The sequence below is a fragment of the Paramacrobiotus metropolitanus genome, unplaced genomic scaffold (genome assembly GCF_019649055.1).
Source record: "Paramacrobiotus metropolitanus isolate TYO unplaced genomic scaffold, Prichtersi_v1.0 Parri_scaffold0000001, whole genome shotgun sequence".
Lineage (NCBI taxonomy): Eukaryota > Metazoa > Tardigrada > Eutardigrada > Parachela > Macrobiotidae > Paramacrobiotus > Paramacrobiotus metropolitanus.
Window position 1 is genome coordinate 3,931,445 of NW_026570221.1, and position 19,768 is coordinate 3,951,212.

The following is a 19,768-nucleotide window of genomic DNA, read 5'->3' on the forward strand; positions in this document are numbered from 1 at the left end:
CAACAGAATCAAGGGTCACGAACAGAATTCAAGTTCCAGATGATCGACGGATGGGTGGCAAACGGCGTACAGATGTGCCAATACTGCATGTACGGCAACCACCAGACGCAAGGATGCAAGTTCGCGAATACGCCGCCGGATCAGAACCCAAATCTGTTCGCCTTCAGAGAATGGCAACGGCTGCGCAACACGGGTGGCTGGCGTCAGGCGGTGGCAAACGGATATGACCTGATTGCGCAATGGTATCAGGCTCGGGCAAACTTCCCAAATCAACAAGGAAACGGAATAATGGAAATGGCGGTGGCCAGAATAGTGGCTACGGCCGTGGTGGCTTCGGCCGCGGCGGCTTCAGAGGAAGAAACAGAGGCTTCGGCCGCGGAAATTGGAATGGCGGCAACCGAGGCGGTGCAAATGGAGGCGGAAACTACCAACAGGGTGGTGGCCAAAATAATGGTGGTGGCCAGAATAACGGAGGCGGACAAAACTATGTCCCGGTAAATAACGACGGACAAGGAAATGTGCAAGGAAATGTGCAGGGCGCGCAACAAGGTGGGGCGCCGGTTCAGGGAAACGGGCAAGATCAGTAGGCACCGGTGAGCCTACTGATCGTCCCGACCCTAACCTAAACCACCGGATAAAAGGAAAGGTCACCACTGCAGAATGGTACTGCAGTGAATGTGACCACTGCAACGGCTATACGGATGCCGTCAGCGAAAAACGAAAGTGGACCGGCTATATGGATGCCGCAACCACAGGAAACGGCTAGATGGATGCCGTCATATAATCAACAAGAAACGGCTATATGGATGTCGTCATTGCAAAAAGAAATTGAAACGGCTATAAGAATGCCGTCACAGCAGCAGAACCAAAGGTCACCGCAGAATGGCACTACGAGTGGAAATGTTCAAGTGGATAAAGGTCACCGCAGAATGGTACTGCGAGTGGAAACGCGCAACGGGACCAAAGGTCACCGCAGAATGGTACTGCGAGTGGAAATTGTCGTGACGGTAGCGCGACACTGCGAACAGCGCAGCAAAATGAAAGGTCACCGTACTGCAGCGAAGAAGTGTTAGCGCAACGACGCGCACAACGGAACGCAAAGATTAAACAGGCGCTGCTGAACCAGAAGAAACCGCAGAACGATACTGCGCAAGAGGTAAATGAGCAACATGCGAAATTCCGAAATACTTGGAAGAAAACGATAAGGTGAATGGGCCAAGTTGCGATTGTTACGGAGAACCAAGCCAAAGTTCTGGAATTGTTCAGAGGACAAGTTGATAAGGCAAAAATGGATGGAGCAGAATATCACTAACAGAAAAGATGAAAGGTCACCTTCCGTAGGAAAAGTCCAAGTGAAAGGTCAAGGAGCGAGGGCGAACGCTAAGGGTCATGGTGAAAGCACCGTGTTAAAAGGTCAAGAATCAGACTTGACACTGCGAACAGCGCAGCAGAAGAATGGCGAACCGGAACAGCAGAACTCCGATGACTCACTTGTGGATGCAGTAACGCTGCAACGGAAGGAAATATGGCAAAAAGTAGCCTATAGACCGAATGGGAATCACGGGATATGGATACCCGTGACATAAAAGCGAAACAGAAAGTGGGAATGTCACAAGAAGATTACTGGGACATGCGAGAATTGCGAACGCGACATGAGAGAAAACGACTGGAAGAATTAGTTACCGGGCAAGAAGTTAAAAGGTCACCGAACCTTGCTCCAGTATTTAACGCAACTGAATACAAGAATGCACAAGCTGACCTGAATAACTCGCGAAATGCACCACCGAAAGACAAACCGTCGAATTATGGAGAAAAGTTCCCATACAAAAGATGTCAAACGGCGGATTTGTTATAAAGCGCAATGAAAGGTCACAGGACTTAGCGCAAAATGAACAGAAAGGAGGGTCAAATGAGAATGCGCAAATGCAACAGAGTAGCGCAGCCGAAAGGTCACGGGACTTGTCACAGGCACTGCAGAAGGATGCCAATGACAAGTCACCAGCTCGAACCGATGGAATGTCTTCACAAATCGACCCGACCAAAACGAACAATGAAGTGTCTGCAAAGGTGATTGAATGGATGACCGAAAAGGGATATGATATGGTTACATATGAAAGGTCACCAAACGAGATGAAAGATAGCGAAACAGATGAATTGAAGCGAGCTGACCAAATAACAAGTGGAGTCATTGAGAAGTTGCGAGATAAACGAAACGAAAAATGCAAGAGAACTGATCCACGAGACGATAAACGAAGTGACTAAAGGTCACGTGGATAGCACAAAAGCAAATCCGCAAGTGCAGAACGTTGAAAAGGTCACCAGTGGTAAAACTACCGCAGAGAAGCAAGCAGACAAGAAAAAGCCGCAGAAATTCTATGATGTCCGAACTGACGTGCCACACAGGATCGACAATTTGAGGGAGATACTGAAAGGTCATAGCACTCCGGCGAAAGGACAAGTGCCTCCCGATATGGATCCGGGACCAGTATCGTTAATCCCTGTGAAATGTAAGATCCACACATTGAAGATTCAAAACGGAAAATTGCCTAAAAGAATTGAAGCGTACACTCATGAAGTGAAAGTGGGAGACATAAAGGTCAACGCAATGTTGGACACCGGGGCTGAGACGTCGCTGATCAGCAAACCGTTTTGCGAGAAGAATGGACTTCATATGCTCCCATTGCCACCAGACAGACTGGTGAAGATAAATGGAATTAGCGGAACATCAGGATTCATGGTGACGCATTATTGCGTAGCACCAGTGACCTTAAGGAAAAAGACTAGCGAACATTCATTCTACGTCCGACCGAAATGTGATGACGTCCAGGTGCTACTGGGATTCGACTTCTTAGAGAAGAAGTTCGTATTAATGGATAACGAAGGCGAAGAAGAGAAAGAAGATGATCCGAAACCGATCGCCAGAGTTCAAGTCGGAAAGGTCACCGAACTTGTAAAACAGACGGGAAACGCTCAAACGGTTAATAAAACGCTAATCCCAGTACCAGAGGCACCGGGAAAGGCAAAAAAAATGAGGGCGAAAAAAGAATTGTCACCATTTGAGCAGCTGCAAATGATTCAACAGGAGATTGAAAACACACTAAACCGGACAATGCTGACACAAAAGGGAAGAGAAAAGGTCATCCCAGTACCAGAGGCACCGGGAATGACGAGAGTGCAGCAGAACGAGACCAACCAACGGATAATCCCGGTACCAGAGGCACCGGAGAAGAAAAGTGAAAGTGGAAATGTCAAAAAAGCCAACGAAAGGAGAAAGAACCGCTCGCGCCAGACATGGATGAGGCGATCATATTTCTCGGACGGGAGAAGTATGATCGCAGATAACCGTGAGCAAGAGCCACAACAAGAGAATGTGTTGAAAAAGTTATCGCAGTACCAGAGGCACTGGGAACGAAAGATGAAAGGTCACCGGTTGAGAATTTGGCATCAGAGTCGGATCCGAAAAACGTCAGCAAGACCTTTTCGAACCACGACCTGCTACCGGAAATGAAGGAGGAAAAGATTTGCAGAAAGTACCAGAGCGTACCCCGAAATCTTTCGAACCTCGATCTACTACCGGAAATGACGAAAGGTCACCAACACTTGAAGAGATAGCTGCCACACAGAAAGAGGCGACAGCTGCAGCGAAACAATCGCTTGTGCCTGGCATGGAGTGGGCAAAGCCTATCCCAGTACCAGAGGCACTGGGAATAAAGACGGCCAAAGTCGGGAAGGATAAAAAGAGTGAAAGATTGCGGATATTGAAACGAATAGCCGAAGAAGAACAGATGTTCGCGAGCGAAATCCGCAACAAAGCGCTTGAACAGTTGAAAGGTCACCAACTGAACAATGAAACAGAGATTATTGAAATATCCTCCGACGAAGCGAGTAGCACAGAAATCGAATGTGAGCGAAAGCTACAACACAGGAGAAGGAGATCGCAAACCGCAAACGAATCGGAGGATATTAACTCCAGAAGAACGAATGGGGAGCTGCGGACACGGTTACTACGAGGATCCGTGTAGAGTGCAACCACAATGGGAATGCACTGAATGCTGCCAAGACGCCTCCCAAGATGACCTTTCAGAATGGCCGAGATGTGACGCTGCATTAGCAGATCTTAAAGGTCACGTCCAAAAGAAGTGAAAAGTATCATGCGGACAAACGAAATGTGGAAGCCACACATTGAGCGGTATCACTGGAACAGATATCGGACTTGGCTGTCATGTGTGAAAAACTTCATTACGGGGAGAGGAAAATGGCTGAACCATTGGCAGCAACAGTGGATAACGGAATCCAAGATCCTCTTGACCCGGTATCAACTGAGCGGAAACTTGAAGAGATCGACTCAATGAACGAGGAAGTACAGCTATGGGAAGAAGCGAGAATAGAATTGTTCTGGGACTTCCGCATAAACCATATGTATAAAGGTCAAGGGAGAACAATTATATTTCCAACGGGACTTGGTACACCGGTGTACGAATCGGTGGTGGTATTCTGTAAAGCACTCAAAGACGATAACTGGGAGTTATTCGACAAATACTGGAGGAAATTCGAAGCGGAGATTCCTATATTCGATACAAAGGAAATGCGAGAATTGCAAATAACCCGGAAAAGAAGGTTACCGGGGTTAATGGAAAGAAAAAGGTGACCTTTGCACCAGATCCAGATGGAGTGGAATACCCAGAACGAGGCGGGGATACATGGTGCATGTATGAAACGATTCCAAGTGACGACTGGGTCACTGAAGAGCTGATGGCAAATTGCGTTTTTGTTGGTCCTAAACGACCTAAAGGATATGAAACGGTCCAACAGGATGAAGGGGATAAAGAGACTATGAAAGAAGCGGAGAAGGAAGAAACAGCTAAAGAGACAGCTGAAGGAGGATCGAATGAAACAGAAGGAAGTTCAAAATCGGCCTTCGACATTGCACACATGTTAACGGACAGAGGAGAAATGTGGAAGAAGTTTAAAGAGGAGGTCGAAAGGATATCGAATGAACAACAAAACCCAGTAACTGAGGCAAAAAACGGGGAAAGGTCACTCGATAACGGTGAGGAAGGTCCGCCGGTCGAGTTGACCGAAAAGCCATTAACGAACCTCGAGGGAATAGAAAAGCCAAAATCGGACGAAGAAAAGTCAAACTCCGATCAATCGGAAAGGTCATCAACGAGAATCCGGGTAGCGAGGAGTCACCCGAGAGTCGCTACACGAAATGGGCGAAAGGCAAAGGAAACGGACAAACCTCTGCTCAAAAATTCGAAAGCGAAAAAACTTAACGATTCGCGAGGAAACGAAAGTGACCTTTCATCAGAAGACGAAGGAGTTGATGAGCGTCCACTTGAAAAGGCTGACAAAGGTCAAGCCGCTGCACAAGAATACGAGAGCAGCGATTCGGACTCGGAATGGACGAGCTCAAGTGATAACTCAACGACTTCGGAAGATTCAGGTGTAAGTGACCTCTCAGAACAAGAGGACTTAATGGATCTGGACGAAGATGACGAAGTGGACGAAGAAAAAGAAAAAGAAATTAAAGTCAGAAGATTGAAAGTAGAAAAGGCTAGAATGTCGAAAGATGTGATTAAAGTCTACAGTGACCAAAGAATTAAACTGAAACCGTCAAACTGCACACGGGTAAAGGTCAAGATGGGAAAATATGCACCGGCTCAGAATAAGTTGATGTTTACACCGGTCCCACAAGTGGAAACTGAAGTGCAACCGTTGGCAGGAGTGACGGATCACAGGGGAAAATACTTTGAAATCGTCATCGCGAATCACAGTAGCAAATACCAGATTGTGAAGAAAAATCAACTGCTTGGATACGTTGAACCGTATGAACATATGGAAAATGTAAAGGTCAACGCTGGGACAGTAAAGAACGTACTCGAAGACCCAGAAGTGGATGATACAACCAAAGCTGAATTGACAAAAATAATTGGGAATTTGAAGCTAGGACCTGATCTAACTGAGGAACAGAAGAATGACGTGTACGACGCCTTCTGGGAATTTTGGAAAGTCCTACCGACATCAAAGAAACCGTATGGAGATGTGAAAGGGTCACTCACGTGATTGATACGGGAGATGCGAAACCGATTAAATGTAATCCGGCCAGAACGAGTTGGACAGGCCGTGAGTTTATAACAAAGCATATAGAAGAGATGTTGGCACAAGATGTGATTGAACCGTCGGATGCCGAGTGGAGTTTTCCAGTCGTGCTGGCAGTAAAGAAAAACGGCGACGGAACAATGGGAACAAGATTTTGTGTCAATTACATCATGTTGAATAAGTTAACGAGAAAGAACAATTACCCGTTACCGAACCCGGATGAGTTGCTTGACGCGTGTGCAGGCAATAAATATTACGGAAAAATGGACTTGCAAAGTGGATTCTGGCAGATCCCAATGGATCCAGCGTCAATCAACAAGACGACCTTTGTAACGCAAGATGGAATGTATCGATTTAAAAGGATGCCATTTGGAGTTTGCAACGGGCCAGCGACATTCCAGTTGTGCATGGATAAAGTACTTTCGAAAGCGAAAAGAAAAGGCTGCGTTTTCGGGTACATTGATGACGTGATTTTCGCCGGAAAAACTTGGGCAATCTTCATGCAGAATTTAAGAAATGTATTGATGAGCTTGGTCGAAGCGGGATTCACGATTAAGCCAACCAAGTGCGAATTTGGAATGAGACAAATGGGATTCCTGGGTCATATACTCAGCGAAGACGGAATCAGAATGGATCCGGAAAAGGTCACCGCAGTATCCGAATTCAAACGACCTCAAACTGAAAGACAATTAAGGTCATTCCTGGGACTGGCGAACTATTACCGCAAGTTCATAATGGGATACGCACAAAAGACTTGCCACTTGTACGAATTGCTGAGACAAGATAAACAAGTGAAGAAGGACTGGACAAAGGTGCATGAAGGGGAATTCAACAGCCTGAAACAACTGTTATGTGAAGGTCCGGTATTGGCAAAATTCGACCCGGCGAAACCAACCGTTATTGAATGTGACGCGAGTAAAGAAGGAATTGGAGCGGTACTGTCCCAAGATGGACATCCGATCGCATACGCGAGTCGCGTTTTACACGGAGCCGAGAGAAATTACGGCGTAACGGAATGGGAATGTCTGGCAGTAGTGTTTGCTGTCAGAAAATTCAAGCCGTTTATTGATTATGCGGAATTTACTGTAAGGACGGACCATCAGGCGTTGACCAACCTATTGAGGTCGGAAACGAATAAAGTTGGAATGAACCCGCGTTTGACGAGATGGGCGATGGCATTACAAGGTCATCAGTTCAAAATTGAATATAAACCGGGGAAATATTGCGACAATGCGGACGCGTTATCAAGAGCACCAATTGAAGGCCCGACGTGTCAGGAAGAAGAATTCGACGAGATACCGAACTTTGAAGATTATAAGAAAGAGTTCGACACGAAAGAACCAGCAATCGAAATTGGACAGTTGTTCCTGCAGATGGTGGAACAGAGGAGAAAACGTCTAAAGGTCACCTCAGTTACGGCGAAAGAGTCGGCTGAAACGGAAGCAAAAGTGAACCGAGTTAAAAGTTGGTTGCCTACCGTTAGTGACTTAAAGGTCACCGGACTTGCAGCGGATACTGAAGCTCATAGTGGAAAGGTCACCGGACTTGACGAAACGGTGGAAACTCGTGATGACCTTTGGGAAACAGACAAAGTGGCACAGGCGTTGAATGAGTGTCCGATAAAGTTGTTGCGATTCCCGAAACAGATGAAAAAGAGATATAAGCCATTACCACGCTGTAAGGTTATCAAAGACTGGAACGAACTTAGCACAGCGACAGTCCGCATCGTCAACCTGCAAGGTGATGAGGAACAGGAAGACGACTCGAACTTGCAGTTGCGCAATAAACAGTTGAAAGATCCCCACCTGGCAATGATAATAGATGAATTGGAACATCTGCCAGATGCTGAAACAAGGTCGAAATTTGAAGTGCATTACCAGTTATGGAACGGTATACTGTACCGAGTAAAGATAAAAATGGGAGACTTGAAAGGTCATATGTGGTACCGTTGTCAATGCGAAGAGCGATAATCCACGCATTACACGATGAGAAAGCGGCAGGACACTTGGGATTCGAAAAGACATTGACAGCAATCCGACTCCGATATTATTGGGATCGGATGAGTACAGACGTGAAGAATTACATAACTGCCTGTCAAGGATGTCAATTTCGTAAGACACCGAGGAAATGCCCACCCGGGAAATTGCAAGAGATAAAGGTCGGACATCCGTTCTTCCGGGTCTATGCGGACTTGAAAGGACCATTGCTACCGACGAAGAAACGTGGTTATAAGTACATAGCAGTGTTCATCGATCAGTTGACGAAATACGTGATTGCCGTACCAATGAAGACGGCTACAGCCAAAGAATTTGCCAAAGTGTTCGTCAAACATGTGATATTGGTACATGGAGCGCCGCACATCCTGCACACGGATCGTGGACGGCATTTTACGGCCGAAGTTTTGACAAAGGTCACCAATGTGTTTAAGATCAAACACACATTTGGAACGGCGTATCACCCAGAAGGTCAAGGCCAAGTTGAAAGACAGATGCAGACGATTGCGGACGGCTTGGCGCAATACTTGAAAGTGGGGAACGAAAGAAAGTTTAATAAGTACCTCCCATATGTCATTTCGGCGATGAACAGAGTTGTACACGCCACGACCGGATATTCAGCATATTATATGCTGCACGGCAGAGAAATGACAATGCCGGAGGACGTGGTCACAAAAACGAATATCCCAGACGATTATGGGACCCCAGATGAATGGGTGGAAACCATGAAAAGGAACTTGACTTTGCAGAAGAAGTGGCAAATGCAACATCAAAGATGCTTACGAGAAGAATGCGGAAATTTACAACAAGAAGAAATCAGACCGAACTTCAAAGTGGGCGACCTGGTACTGATACGACTACCAAAGGACACGAAACAAGGGAAGAAAGAAAACCAGTCCGACTTTAAGTCGAAATACGATAAAGTGTGGAAGATTCTGAGTTTCCCGCGAACAAACGAAGCTGAGGTCATTGAGCAGAACCCAAAGAAAGAAGCGGACTTGAAGGTGGTCTCGATCGATCGCTTGAAGTTATGGCACCCGCCACTGCCAGATGAAGACGCAGAGCTTAAGCCCCAAAAAGAGACTCTTTTCGAACCACCTCCGCTACCCGAAACGGATGAAGCTCGGATGAACAAGAGTGAAAGCGAAGATAAACCAACAAAGAAAAGAGGAAGAAAAGGAAAGAGGATAAGGATTTCGAAACAGCAGTCACAATAAAATTGAATACAGAAGCCGGAAATTTGGCAGAAAGGTCACCAGGAACTGAAGATGAAGTAGCCGAACGCGCTTCGCAAAAAGAACTTGAATCGAACCAAGATCCTTTTTTCGAACCACGCACTGCTACCGGAGACGTCGATGACCTTTCGAAACGGCAGACAGTCGCCGAGATATCAGAGCGCGACCCGAAATTTTTCGAACCACGCACTGCTACCGGCAATGAAAACGACCTCATAAGAAAGAGAAAAGAGGAGATAGAAGCGGTCAAATCAAAAGCTGAACAGTTGGGCCGGGATATAGCGAAAGCAATTGACGAGCGAAAAGTCAAACAGAAGAAAAAGAGAATAACTCCTACGGAATTACTGACCCAGCAAGGCGAAGTGGAAGATGCGGCCGATAAAGAACTTCTTGATCGGATAACTAAAGGACGCAAAGACAAATAACCCACATAAACATGAATAAGGGTTCACTTCATTAAAAATAGGAGTTGGGAAGCTGTAAAAAGGTCATCATCGTACGACAGCTAACCATTATTGTTTCATTGTTACAGAAGGTAAGCTCAGTTAATGGATAGATTGGAACGACAGAATTCAGAGAATTCGGATTCGGAAAGTATCGGAAATCCATTAAAGGCATCGACCCCGAAAAGAATGGAAGGTGAATACGGATACGACACTTCATATGGCGAAGGGTCGACGTCGTCAGCAGGAACGGCACAGAACGAGCCAGGCCAGGGAGGTTATTATGGCGGCCCGGAGTATTATGTGTATCACGATCCGGGACAGCAGACGACTTATCAGGACACGGTAAACTGGGTGCACCACGGCTTACCTGCCGGAACCCAGTATTCGGGACAAATAATGAGCGCCCCTTATCAACCGCATCCAGGAGCGTATACCCCACCGATGGGACCGCCGCAAGCGATGGGACCGGCAAGAATGTTGATGCCGCCACCGCAACAGACTACACCGAGTAGATTTATGGGTCATGGAGGATTTAGCGGAATGTTAGCGACCCAGTCGCAAAGGTCATCTCCGATATTGCCGCCTTTCCCAGAATCGGGAGGCCTATCATTGTTAGATATCGGAACGCCTCGGATGAGAGCGCCACAGCAATTGGGAGCGCAACGATTTCACAGGAATTCGCCACAAAAAGGAGGGAGGCGAGGAGGAAATCGGTTTGATTCACCACGACCGCGAGGAGTACTGCCATCGCTGGGCCCAAATTTGGAGCAGGTCGGACCAGATGGTCTACGGGCAACGCCCCCGGGTGAACCAACGGTGCATGATTACTCACCTAAGCTCCCGCTAGACATGAAAGATGATGACGCGCGATTGAACGTGATAGTGGGAAATGAAGAAAAACTGACAGCGGCTGATACAGCGGGCATCCAGGATTTCAACCGCATGTGTCGAGATCTCTATAGAATTCATATGCGAGTCGAGGATGAACATGCATTTTATGGAAGACTAATGAGTCTGGATGCGATCATTGAAACAGTCCATATCGCGATGAAGGAAAAAACTAAAGTCATCGAAGTTAAACGCAAGGAGTTGGCGATCAGAATCGCCTCGATGAAACAGTATCACCCGGCTTTAACCTACAGAAAATGGCCGCCGATGATCGAGAAGATACAGATATTCCTTAAGACGATTCCCAAAGAAAGGGGACCCTCAGCAAGCAGCGCGGCGGGGCCATCACGGGCATCAGTTGAAGCACCAGTAGAGGAGATGTCGGACAGTGCTCTCCTGGAAACAAAGAGAAAAATCGAGACAGAATTGACCGAACGGGCAGAAAGGTCACGGGCCAGTTCAACCGCAGGATCAGTACGCGGACGTACCAGTTCGGTTACAGAGCCGTCTAGCGGGACCGTAAAAAGCGGAAAAAGAGTAAGGTCACCGACGACAAGTCCAAAAGAAAGCGACAAGAAGGAGCAGCGGACGAAAAAGGTCACGACGAGTAAAACACCGATTTCAGTGGGTAGAAAGAGTGCACCACCCACGCCGCCGGATCCCGAAGCAGCTTCAGTTCGACTTCCGAAGTGCCGGACTTTCACAGTCAAATACACTGGAACTGACCATAACGAACGAAAGGTCACCGCTCGTATAGTCGATAAAAGAACGAATAAGGAGATTGACTCATATAATCCCCTAGCGGACAAGTCAGTCAAAACTGCTATTGGAGAAAGGGCAAAGACAGAAGTTAATGAGGCATTACAGTTCATTCCCCCGGAGGAACGTCATAACCCGAGAGTCCTCATTCAGATGATGAAACACGTGGTGTCCAAAGTTGCGACTGAGGAAAATGCGTGGATCCGTATTAAGGTGGGCACAAATGACGACCACCTGGCATATACATACACAGTGGAAGGGAAGTTGCTGACGAAGGAGAGAATTCGGCCGAAACCGACAGCAGACCCAGACCCGAATAAACGAACACTAGACGATTACGAGTCAACCCTGAAATATACCGAGGGGACGTGCAGAAAAGTGACGCTGACACTCCACTTCGGCGATGGAACAACAGAATGTGTAACTGCAGTAATCGTCGACCCGATCACAGGAGATCCGATTCCATACGCTCCATGGGATGTGTCGGAAGAGAGCGCCGAGCACGCTAATCGGGCAGCACTAGAACAGCTGTGGAACTTGATACCAGTAAGTGAACGTCAAGATCCCCTAGTCCAAGCGAACACATTGATCAGTATGATGCGACATCGAGCGGAAATAGATGAAGCCCATTTCCGACTAACAAGAAGAATGGAAAATGGAGCGTATAAAACGGTGTTTTATGACGCGAAGAAAAACCCTTTGTGGGAGATCGTCACACAGGGACAGACGGTCGAAACACCGCACTTGGAAAGTCAAGCCCAACATCCGGCACAAGAAAGTGGAGTCGGAGAGATGGCAGAGGCCTCCGTAGCCGAAATGGCAGGAACGGAGAGTACCCAGCGACCATCGAAACAAGATGAGCCAGAAGAGGAAACAGATGACGGTGAGTCGGAAGAAGAATCGACCAACGAAAAAGAAGATGACGAAGCAGTTGAGGACGACGATGCCTCACCAAAAGTTGTCGTTAAACCCTCCAAAACTCGTCGCCCAAGAGTTGCCCCTAAACTAGAAGAGGCCATGAACCGTGAAAAGGTCAAGAAAGGTGACTTTTTAAAAAAACGGAAGGAAGAAGAAGATAAGAAGAAGAAGAGTGGTGATGAAAGTGAGAGCACAAACACCCGGAAGAAAAAGGGAGAGAGAAAGAAGAAAGACGAACCGTCGTCTCATGATGTCGAAATCTTGGACGAATCAGTCGGTGAAGTGGAAGAAAGGTCATCCACACCTATTATTCCAAAGAAATTCGTTATCGAATCGGCAACATCAAAGTTAAAGGTCACCGAGCCTGAGCCGTCAACATCCAAAGGAAAGGTCATAGCTGTAAAACAGATCGTACCGGTCGTTATCTCGGCATCTACTACGAAAGAGCGTAGGGAGAAAGGAATGCGCGAGAAAGCGAAACGAAACGTCCCGCGAATCGGAAGCATCGGAGGTGAGCCTCCCAAGTACGTCGACGGTTAGTACGAGGTCACACACGGACCCGAAAACGACCAGATCAAGAACCGTGGAGCCAGGAAGCCTAGCGGAGGCTCTTGAAAAAGGGAAAAAAGCAAAGAGCGAACCCACAAAACCGAAAAAGAAAGGAAAGGAGGCCAGGAAAATTGATGCATTGGCGATGGCCAATTACATCGAACCGGATGGAGAAAGTGAACTCGATTATTCGGGAGATGAAGCAGAATTCGAAGATCCGGACAGCGACAATTTGACCACAATTGACGAAATCATCGACGCATTCGACGGAGCGGAGAAGAACTTTACACGGATAAGAACGACATCAGTAACGTCGAAATTCAGAACGGGTATAAAGAAATACCTGAGAAAAGAAATGCACCGAAGTTTCACCAAACAGAAGTTCGATGTGGTATTAGAATATGCTCGGAATGCGGGAAAACTTCTCCAGAAACACCCGAATTTCGCGTATAAGGCCAAGTTATTCAGACCGTCCAGTTCGGATAAGTCGTTGACGACTCCAAACGAAGATACCTCTATGCGAGTAGAAAGGGCGATCGCGGGAATGACAAGCCCATTGGGGTCAACGAGTCACCGGATCAGCCAATACATCAATGCCGTTTGGAATGACGGAAAGGGATGATTAAGGAAATCGATACGGCAACTGAACGTGTATTGCCAAGGCTGATAAAACAGAATATCCTGTCAACAACGAACGCACATAAAGGATATCCGATCCGATACACGAGGGTAGGCCTGATACCGCCGGAAAAACAAGTCCATTGTACCATGTCCGACAGTCAGGAGATGGATAAAGTGCCATCGAGTGGAGATCCAACAACTCCCATATTGAATCGGATCGCGCAGTTAACAGCGGAGGAAGAAACAGTTCGGGTTAAAGCACAAGCACCGAAAGTGTCGAAAAAGAAGGGACCCATGGATACTGAATCGGAAGAAAGTGGCGATGATACTACGACACCAGCGCTTCGCGAGCCAGTGACAGGACAAGACAAACAGTCTAAAGGTCAAGAGACATCTGGAACTGTGACGGAAGAAACTCAACCGAAAGGTCATGGGACTTCAGAAAAACGGGAGAAAGAAAAGGTCATGCTCCCAATGGACAAGGCAGCGTAGAAGCAGAAGCTGCATCTGCGCGACAGGTGTACCAGAAATCATTGTTCACACCATTGAAGGAGGCTTTTGAAAAAGAGCGGCCGAAGTCAGCAGATGAAGTGGGAGGTCACGAGACTTTACCACAGAAGGAGAAAGCTGAGGAACCGAAATCGGCACAGTCATCATCTGGTTCAATGGCGAAATTGAGGATTGACGAAATGGAGAGAACAGAAATAACGGACTCGGCAACATCCCCCCAGAAAACAGAGACTAGCGGTACAAAAACAAAAGAGCCGACAGATTACACGCTAGGCGCGCCCTTGGATGTGACTAATCGGACATGGGGCGAAGTCCAGGCTGCACTCCAGAATATTAGGGAAGCCGAAATGCTTGGCGCAGACTTGAAGAGACAAGTCGCTGAAAATTCGAATGGAAGGTCATCACTCAGCATGACCGAACGGGTCTTGAAGAGAGCATATAAGGAAGGAAAGTTGGGATGCAAATATAACAAGGACAACAAAGTTATTTACTACCTTCCGAAACAGGGCACGGACCGCACGCCCAGACTGAAAATGGAATTGGAAGTCTGGAAAATAGCCATCACAGATGTGGCCTTGGACGCCATCGGTGGTACCAATGGAGTGTCATGGAATGACCTTTCGAATTTCATGGCCGCCCATTATGAGTTGGGAGAATTGAATATTGAGAACGATAGAGAATGGATTAAGAATGCCGTCGAAGCGTTGATTGCAGATGACGTGCTTCATATGAATCAGGATGGCCGAATTGACTTCAAGCCGTATAAACCGCCGGCGAAGGAGTCTGAGTGAATGGGGCGAGTGTAATGTGCAGCGAGTAATGAACCCTGCATATTACTAAAAAGCATAAAATAGTTAAAAACGAATGGGAAAAACTTTATGGAAAATTGAAAGTGAAGAGGTTAACGCGAGAATTAGCAGCGATAAGACTAATAGAAAAGGTCACAGTAGTCAGAAAGTGCTGATAACGTTGAGAAAGGTCACCACGTTACAGTGATAGAAAGGGCAGCAGGAGCTAGGAAAGTCTCAGCTCAGTAACGGAATAGGCGTAAAAATGCTAGAGAAGCCTTGATAATGGATAAGATGGAAACGATTAACGTGGAAAGGTTATTATGACGGATTGTTTTCTGATTGCAGATTTAAAACGGAGAAGATGGCACAGAAAGGTCAAGCCACTCCTAAAAGCTCAGGAACGGCATCGGAGATAAACAGATCTACGGGCTATAACCCAAAGTGTCCGGACTGTTTACGGAATAATAAAAAGGTCGATAAGAAATTCCCCTGCTATGCATGCATTCACAAGTTGGGCGACCCACATATCGTTTCACTCGTGGGGATTACGGAAGCTAAACGGGGGAACATGGACGTTTTTCGAAACCTCATCAGCGCGAGGAACTATGGCAGCATCCCAGTTGAGGAGCGGATGCTACTCGAGGATCGCTACCGGGAAGCGATCCAGAATAACGAAAGCGGCTGGGATGAGACTCTGGAGCCATTGAAATGCCCACAGACGGACGCATACCGGAAGAAGTTTGAGGAAGAACAAGAGAAGATGCGGCGGCAACAGCTGGAGGACGAACTCCGGGCGAAGATCAATGCGGCGAATCAAAAGGCGAGCGAACAGGCCGCACGAGAGACGCAGCCCAATCCGTCGAGTTCGACTGTACCGACAGCCAGCCTCAATGACGACGAAGCACAGCTGATACGCCAGTCGCTCATTATTCAAATCGACACGCTGACGAGCGATCCGGCGGCCATGCAACAAGACCTATTTGATGCGCTGTTACGGGAAAAGTTAAGACTGCAAAAGGGTTTTGCTCCGGCACCATACATAAAGAAAGCAGTCGAAGAACGTATGGAGGAGCTGCGTAAATCCCGCCAGACCGAGAGCAATGTTTTACAGGCGCTCAGAGGCTTTCGACGAGACGATGTGTTTACACGACCCCGTTCGCCTCTGCAGAGAGAAAGGTCACGCGGACATTCACGGGAACATGAGCGGACTTCTGAAAGACGAAGTGAAAGGTCACGTGAACATTCCCGGGAAAGGACACGGGATTACCGAAGCGAAAGGTCACGCGAGCGTTCTCGCGACAGAGACTACCGTGGCGGAAGAGGATGGGTACGCCATGGAAATGAGATAACGGAGACAAGCATCCAACGAAAAATCGACACGGCAAAGATTCTAGCAGCGACTAGAGGACGTGAAGAGCAACGGCGTGCGGAGTCATACCGTACAGAGCCTGAAAAGAAAGGTCATCAGGTGCCGTTGGAAGTTGGATTCCGTAATCGCAATGTTAGAATGTCTACGCCGGAAAGGTCATGGGATAAAAGACGCGAACACACGCGAAATCGAACGCCAGACCCACAGGATAAACGCTGGCAGGAAAGAGCCAGGTATTATGCGGGTTTTGAATCTGGCGCAAGTAAAAGGTCATCCAGCGCAGAAAGGGAAGACTCACCCCCAAAGTATCAAAGAATGGAGTCAACCGTCCATGTGGTGGACCCAATTATTAGCACCGCTCAAGATGATGACCCGATGGAAGGACCCAGTTCAATTGCAGAAGCGTCCCAAGCAAATGTGACACACCGACGAAACGTTATTCTGGACAGCGACCTTCAACCGCCTACACCGGCGAGTAATGAACCGCCGCAGGCAGAATCAGGAGAACGAAGCGCACAAGAAAGTCAGCGCGAACCGGATGAACGTCGCGAAGTCGATCGGCGAACGACTTCTCGATTCAATAACCGACACCCCGAAACAATCGATATGGTATACGATATGCGCGACACCGACGAACAAAAGATAGAAATCTGCCGATACATAGGGATTGAAGACGATTCGGCGGATGCGAATAAGATCCATACAATTCTGAACCAGCTGCGTCAATTTTTATTCGACTCGGGCTATGCGAAAGAAATTAAAGAGGGAGTGGAACAAGGAAGTTTCCGTCAATTATACATTCCCCGCGACTCAGCAAGGGATTGTTACCTCCCTATCCGACGAAACGGATTACATAGCCTGTTGGATCTGAATTTGTTGGACGTGCCACTGGATACGACTGACCCAATCGGGATGACACAATTCTGTTACAGAGATTATCCCGAACGACAAGAATATGTCGCTCAGTTTGTATTACGACACGTGAATCCAGCCTTCAAGTTGCTTGCAGCAAGAGCATCGATCGGGTTACAAGTGGATCCTAAAGATCATGCCGCAAGAAGGATGGGGCAAAAGGTTTTCGCTGCAAGATTGGCACATTATAAGACCCATAACCAATTGGTGTCCAATACCATGAAGGACGACATCCCACTACTCTTCCGACCTCACGTGGCGAGATTGGGCGAACCCATGGAACATGTTGGAATAGCCCATACGGCAAGAAAGGCGTTGAAAAAGTGCAAGATACGTATGGAAAAGGGCAATCTTACACAACGCCATGCCTCCCAGGTAGAAGAGAGGGTTAATAAGATCAAAGACACCATGGGAAGCGACTACGTCGACCCCTTCGACGGAGTTGAAATGTATATCGACGAATTCCTTGTGAAGAAAAGCGATCGGCGCCCAGAACGCGCCCCTAACCAGCTTGGACGACGTGGTCTACGGAACCAGCAGCTCCGGGAAAATCTCGCCGATGTACAGCGTCGACTAGCGGATGACCCCGACAATCGAAGACTGCGACTGGAAGAAAATGGCGCACGCCATCGGGTAGAGGCGGTTAAACGCAGTCGCCAAGGGAAAGGTCGCGGTCAGCGAGAAGTTGATCCGGAAAAGGTCATGGCAGTTGATTCCACGGAACCAGTTGACCGAACGTCTGACCGTAACCAACCAGAAAGCTCTAAGAAGCGCCCGCCAAGAGATGGCGAGGACGATTCAAATGAAATGGAATAGTGTTGATCGTCAGGATCACACTATTAAAAGGGCGTCTACGGCAATTGTCGGTACGTCACAAGAATGAGAAATGGTGTTGTATAAAGGCGACGTGACATATTAACATTAACTGCATTTGTGTATTTGTTGTTTTCAGCATTTATAGCACAGAATCAGAAAGGATAAAGAAATCATGTGGAGCATCGATTGGGGTTGAAATTGATTCGGTCTATAAAGCCGGCCCCAAAGGAGTTGCTACGGCAGTTAGCCGGTACTCCTCCGTAAGCGATTCAGTGTTATAAATTGGCAAGAGAAACTACGGTAATCAAGCCGGATCTCTTGAATACGAAAGGGGGCCACAAGCGGCGAAAAAGAGAAAGACAACAGGTGGAAATTTTGATGGGGTAAACTTGATGCGGCAGTCAGCCGGCCTCATTAGAGTTGCTACGGCAAACTGTGCCGGCAATCTCTCTAAGCGAATCAGTGTTATAAGTCAACGAGAGAAATAGCGGTAATCAAGCCGGATCTCTCGTACCGAAGTTGGGCCACAAGCGGCGAACAAGAGTCAAAGATTTAATGTGGAAGCATCGTGGGGTAAATTTAATGCGGTAGTTAGCCGGCCCCATCGGAGATGTTACGGTAAACTCTGCCGGCACTCTGGCCGCTCGAGGCATATTGGAGTTGGATGTGCGACGGAAAGGTCAACTTAAAAGTTTTACCAGGGAGGCAAGCGAAGAAATGCTTGAAAGTCGGCAAAAATCGGCTAAGTTCCTCCATGACCTTTAATCGAAGTTTGAAGTGAAGTTGGATGACCTTTGGGATTATTACCGCCCAACAGAGTCATCGTATTGGAATTTAAGCCGTATGACCTTTTGGGACCATTAACCCAAACCGAGTCGCACATCACAACGGATCATCTCAACAAAGGTTGACCTTTACCAGGGAGGAAGCGAACTACGCTTGTCTATACGACGTCCCTCCATGACCTTTAATGGATCTCATTTGAAAGTCGTACAAATGATACGCACCGTATTCCAAAGATTGAAGCAGTATTCCTAAGTCGTACTTGATACGCACCCGATTCTCAAGCTGATTGTGATGAAAGTCGCATTACACATGCGCGGGATTGCTCAACAGAGCGGAATGGGCCAAAGTGCGGAAAACGGTGGACAGGACCTGTGACCTTTACGAGTCAGAAATGGAGGATCCTAGTCTACATTTGATTAATACTTTTGTTGATCTTATAACTGTTGATCTGTTTTTGTATTAAAATTGATATGGAATAGTATTTTGATACAGATCTCTTTATTTTCACATAGTGCATTTGGAATTGATGTGATAAATGGAATAAGAGAATTTGATGTTTTTGAGCACGCACAGACACCGGCAACCGTCTTTTCGTGGATTCGGGAGTGTGTCCAGCCTCAACGGAGCTCGGCATCCCCCCAGAGGCATGTGAGACGAGGCTCACTAGCGTTCACGCCCGTGGCGCTAGGCGCTACGCCTTCGGATTACGGTCTGTGACGTGTCTCGCTCTGATTGGCTAGCTTGAGTTGTGTTAGTGGGCGCGGCTTAGCACGTGCTGCACAGTGTTACACACTGTTGAATTGGTTCTACGATTTACGATCGAGCTGTGCCGATCACTTGTTGATTTTCTGGTCTCCAGACTTTTCAATATAAAAAAGTCAGCTATTAGCGGTGCGACGTTTCGCGATTCCGCGTAGTTCGCTATACATATCGCATAGCTCACTCCACGGGATAGATTCCGTTTCTGTCTCCGTATCTGGATCACAGTTGGATCTAGCATTAGACAACGTACACCACAGAGAAAAAGCTTAACTTTTATTTCATGACAGCTGCACTCCCGACAACTGTGTCG

At 47.4% G+C, this 19,768-nt stretch overlaps 1 protein-coding gene across 2 annotated transcripts; it reads left to right on the plus strand.

Annotated features, from left to right (window-relative positions):
• Window positions 1-472: 472 nt before the first annotated feature.
• On the plus strand, window positions 473-19,567 carry LOC129581187 (uncharacterized). 2 transcript variants are annotated; one of them, XR_008689454.1, is made up of 3 exons: window positions 14,606-14,838; window positions 15,159-17,960; window positions 18,047-19,567. XR_008689454.1 is itself a non-coding variant. In XM_055472130.1 (2 exons), exons 1-2 carry the CDS (start codon window positions 487-489, stop codon window positions 17,908-17,910), a joined length of 2,760 nt encoding a protein of 919 aa, XP_055328105.1. In that variant the 5' UTR covers window positions 473-486; the 3' UTR covers window positions 17,911-19,567. The 2 variants fall into 2 exon arrangements, 1 of the variants encoding a protein (XP_055328105.1); XM_055472130.1 differs by lacking the exon at window positions 14,606-14,838 and adding an exon at window positions 473-494 and having other exon boundaries at window positions 15,159-19,567.
• The last annotated feature ends 201 nt before the right edge of the window (window positions 19,568-19,768 follow it).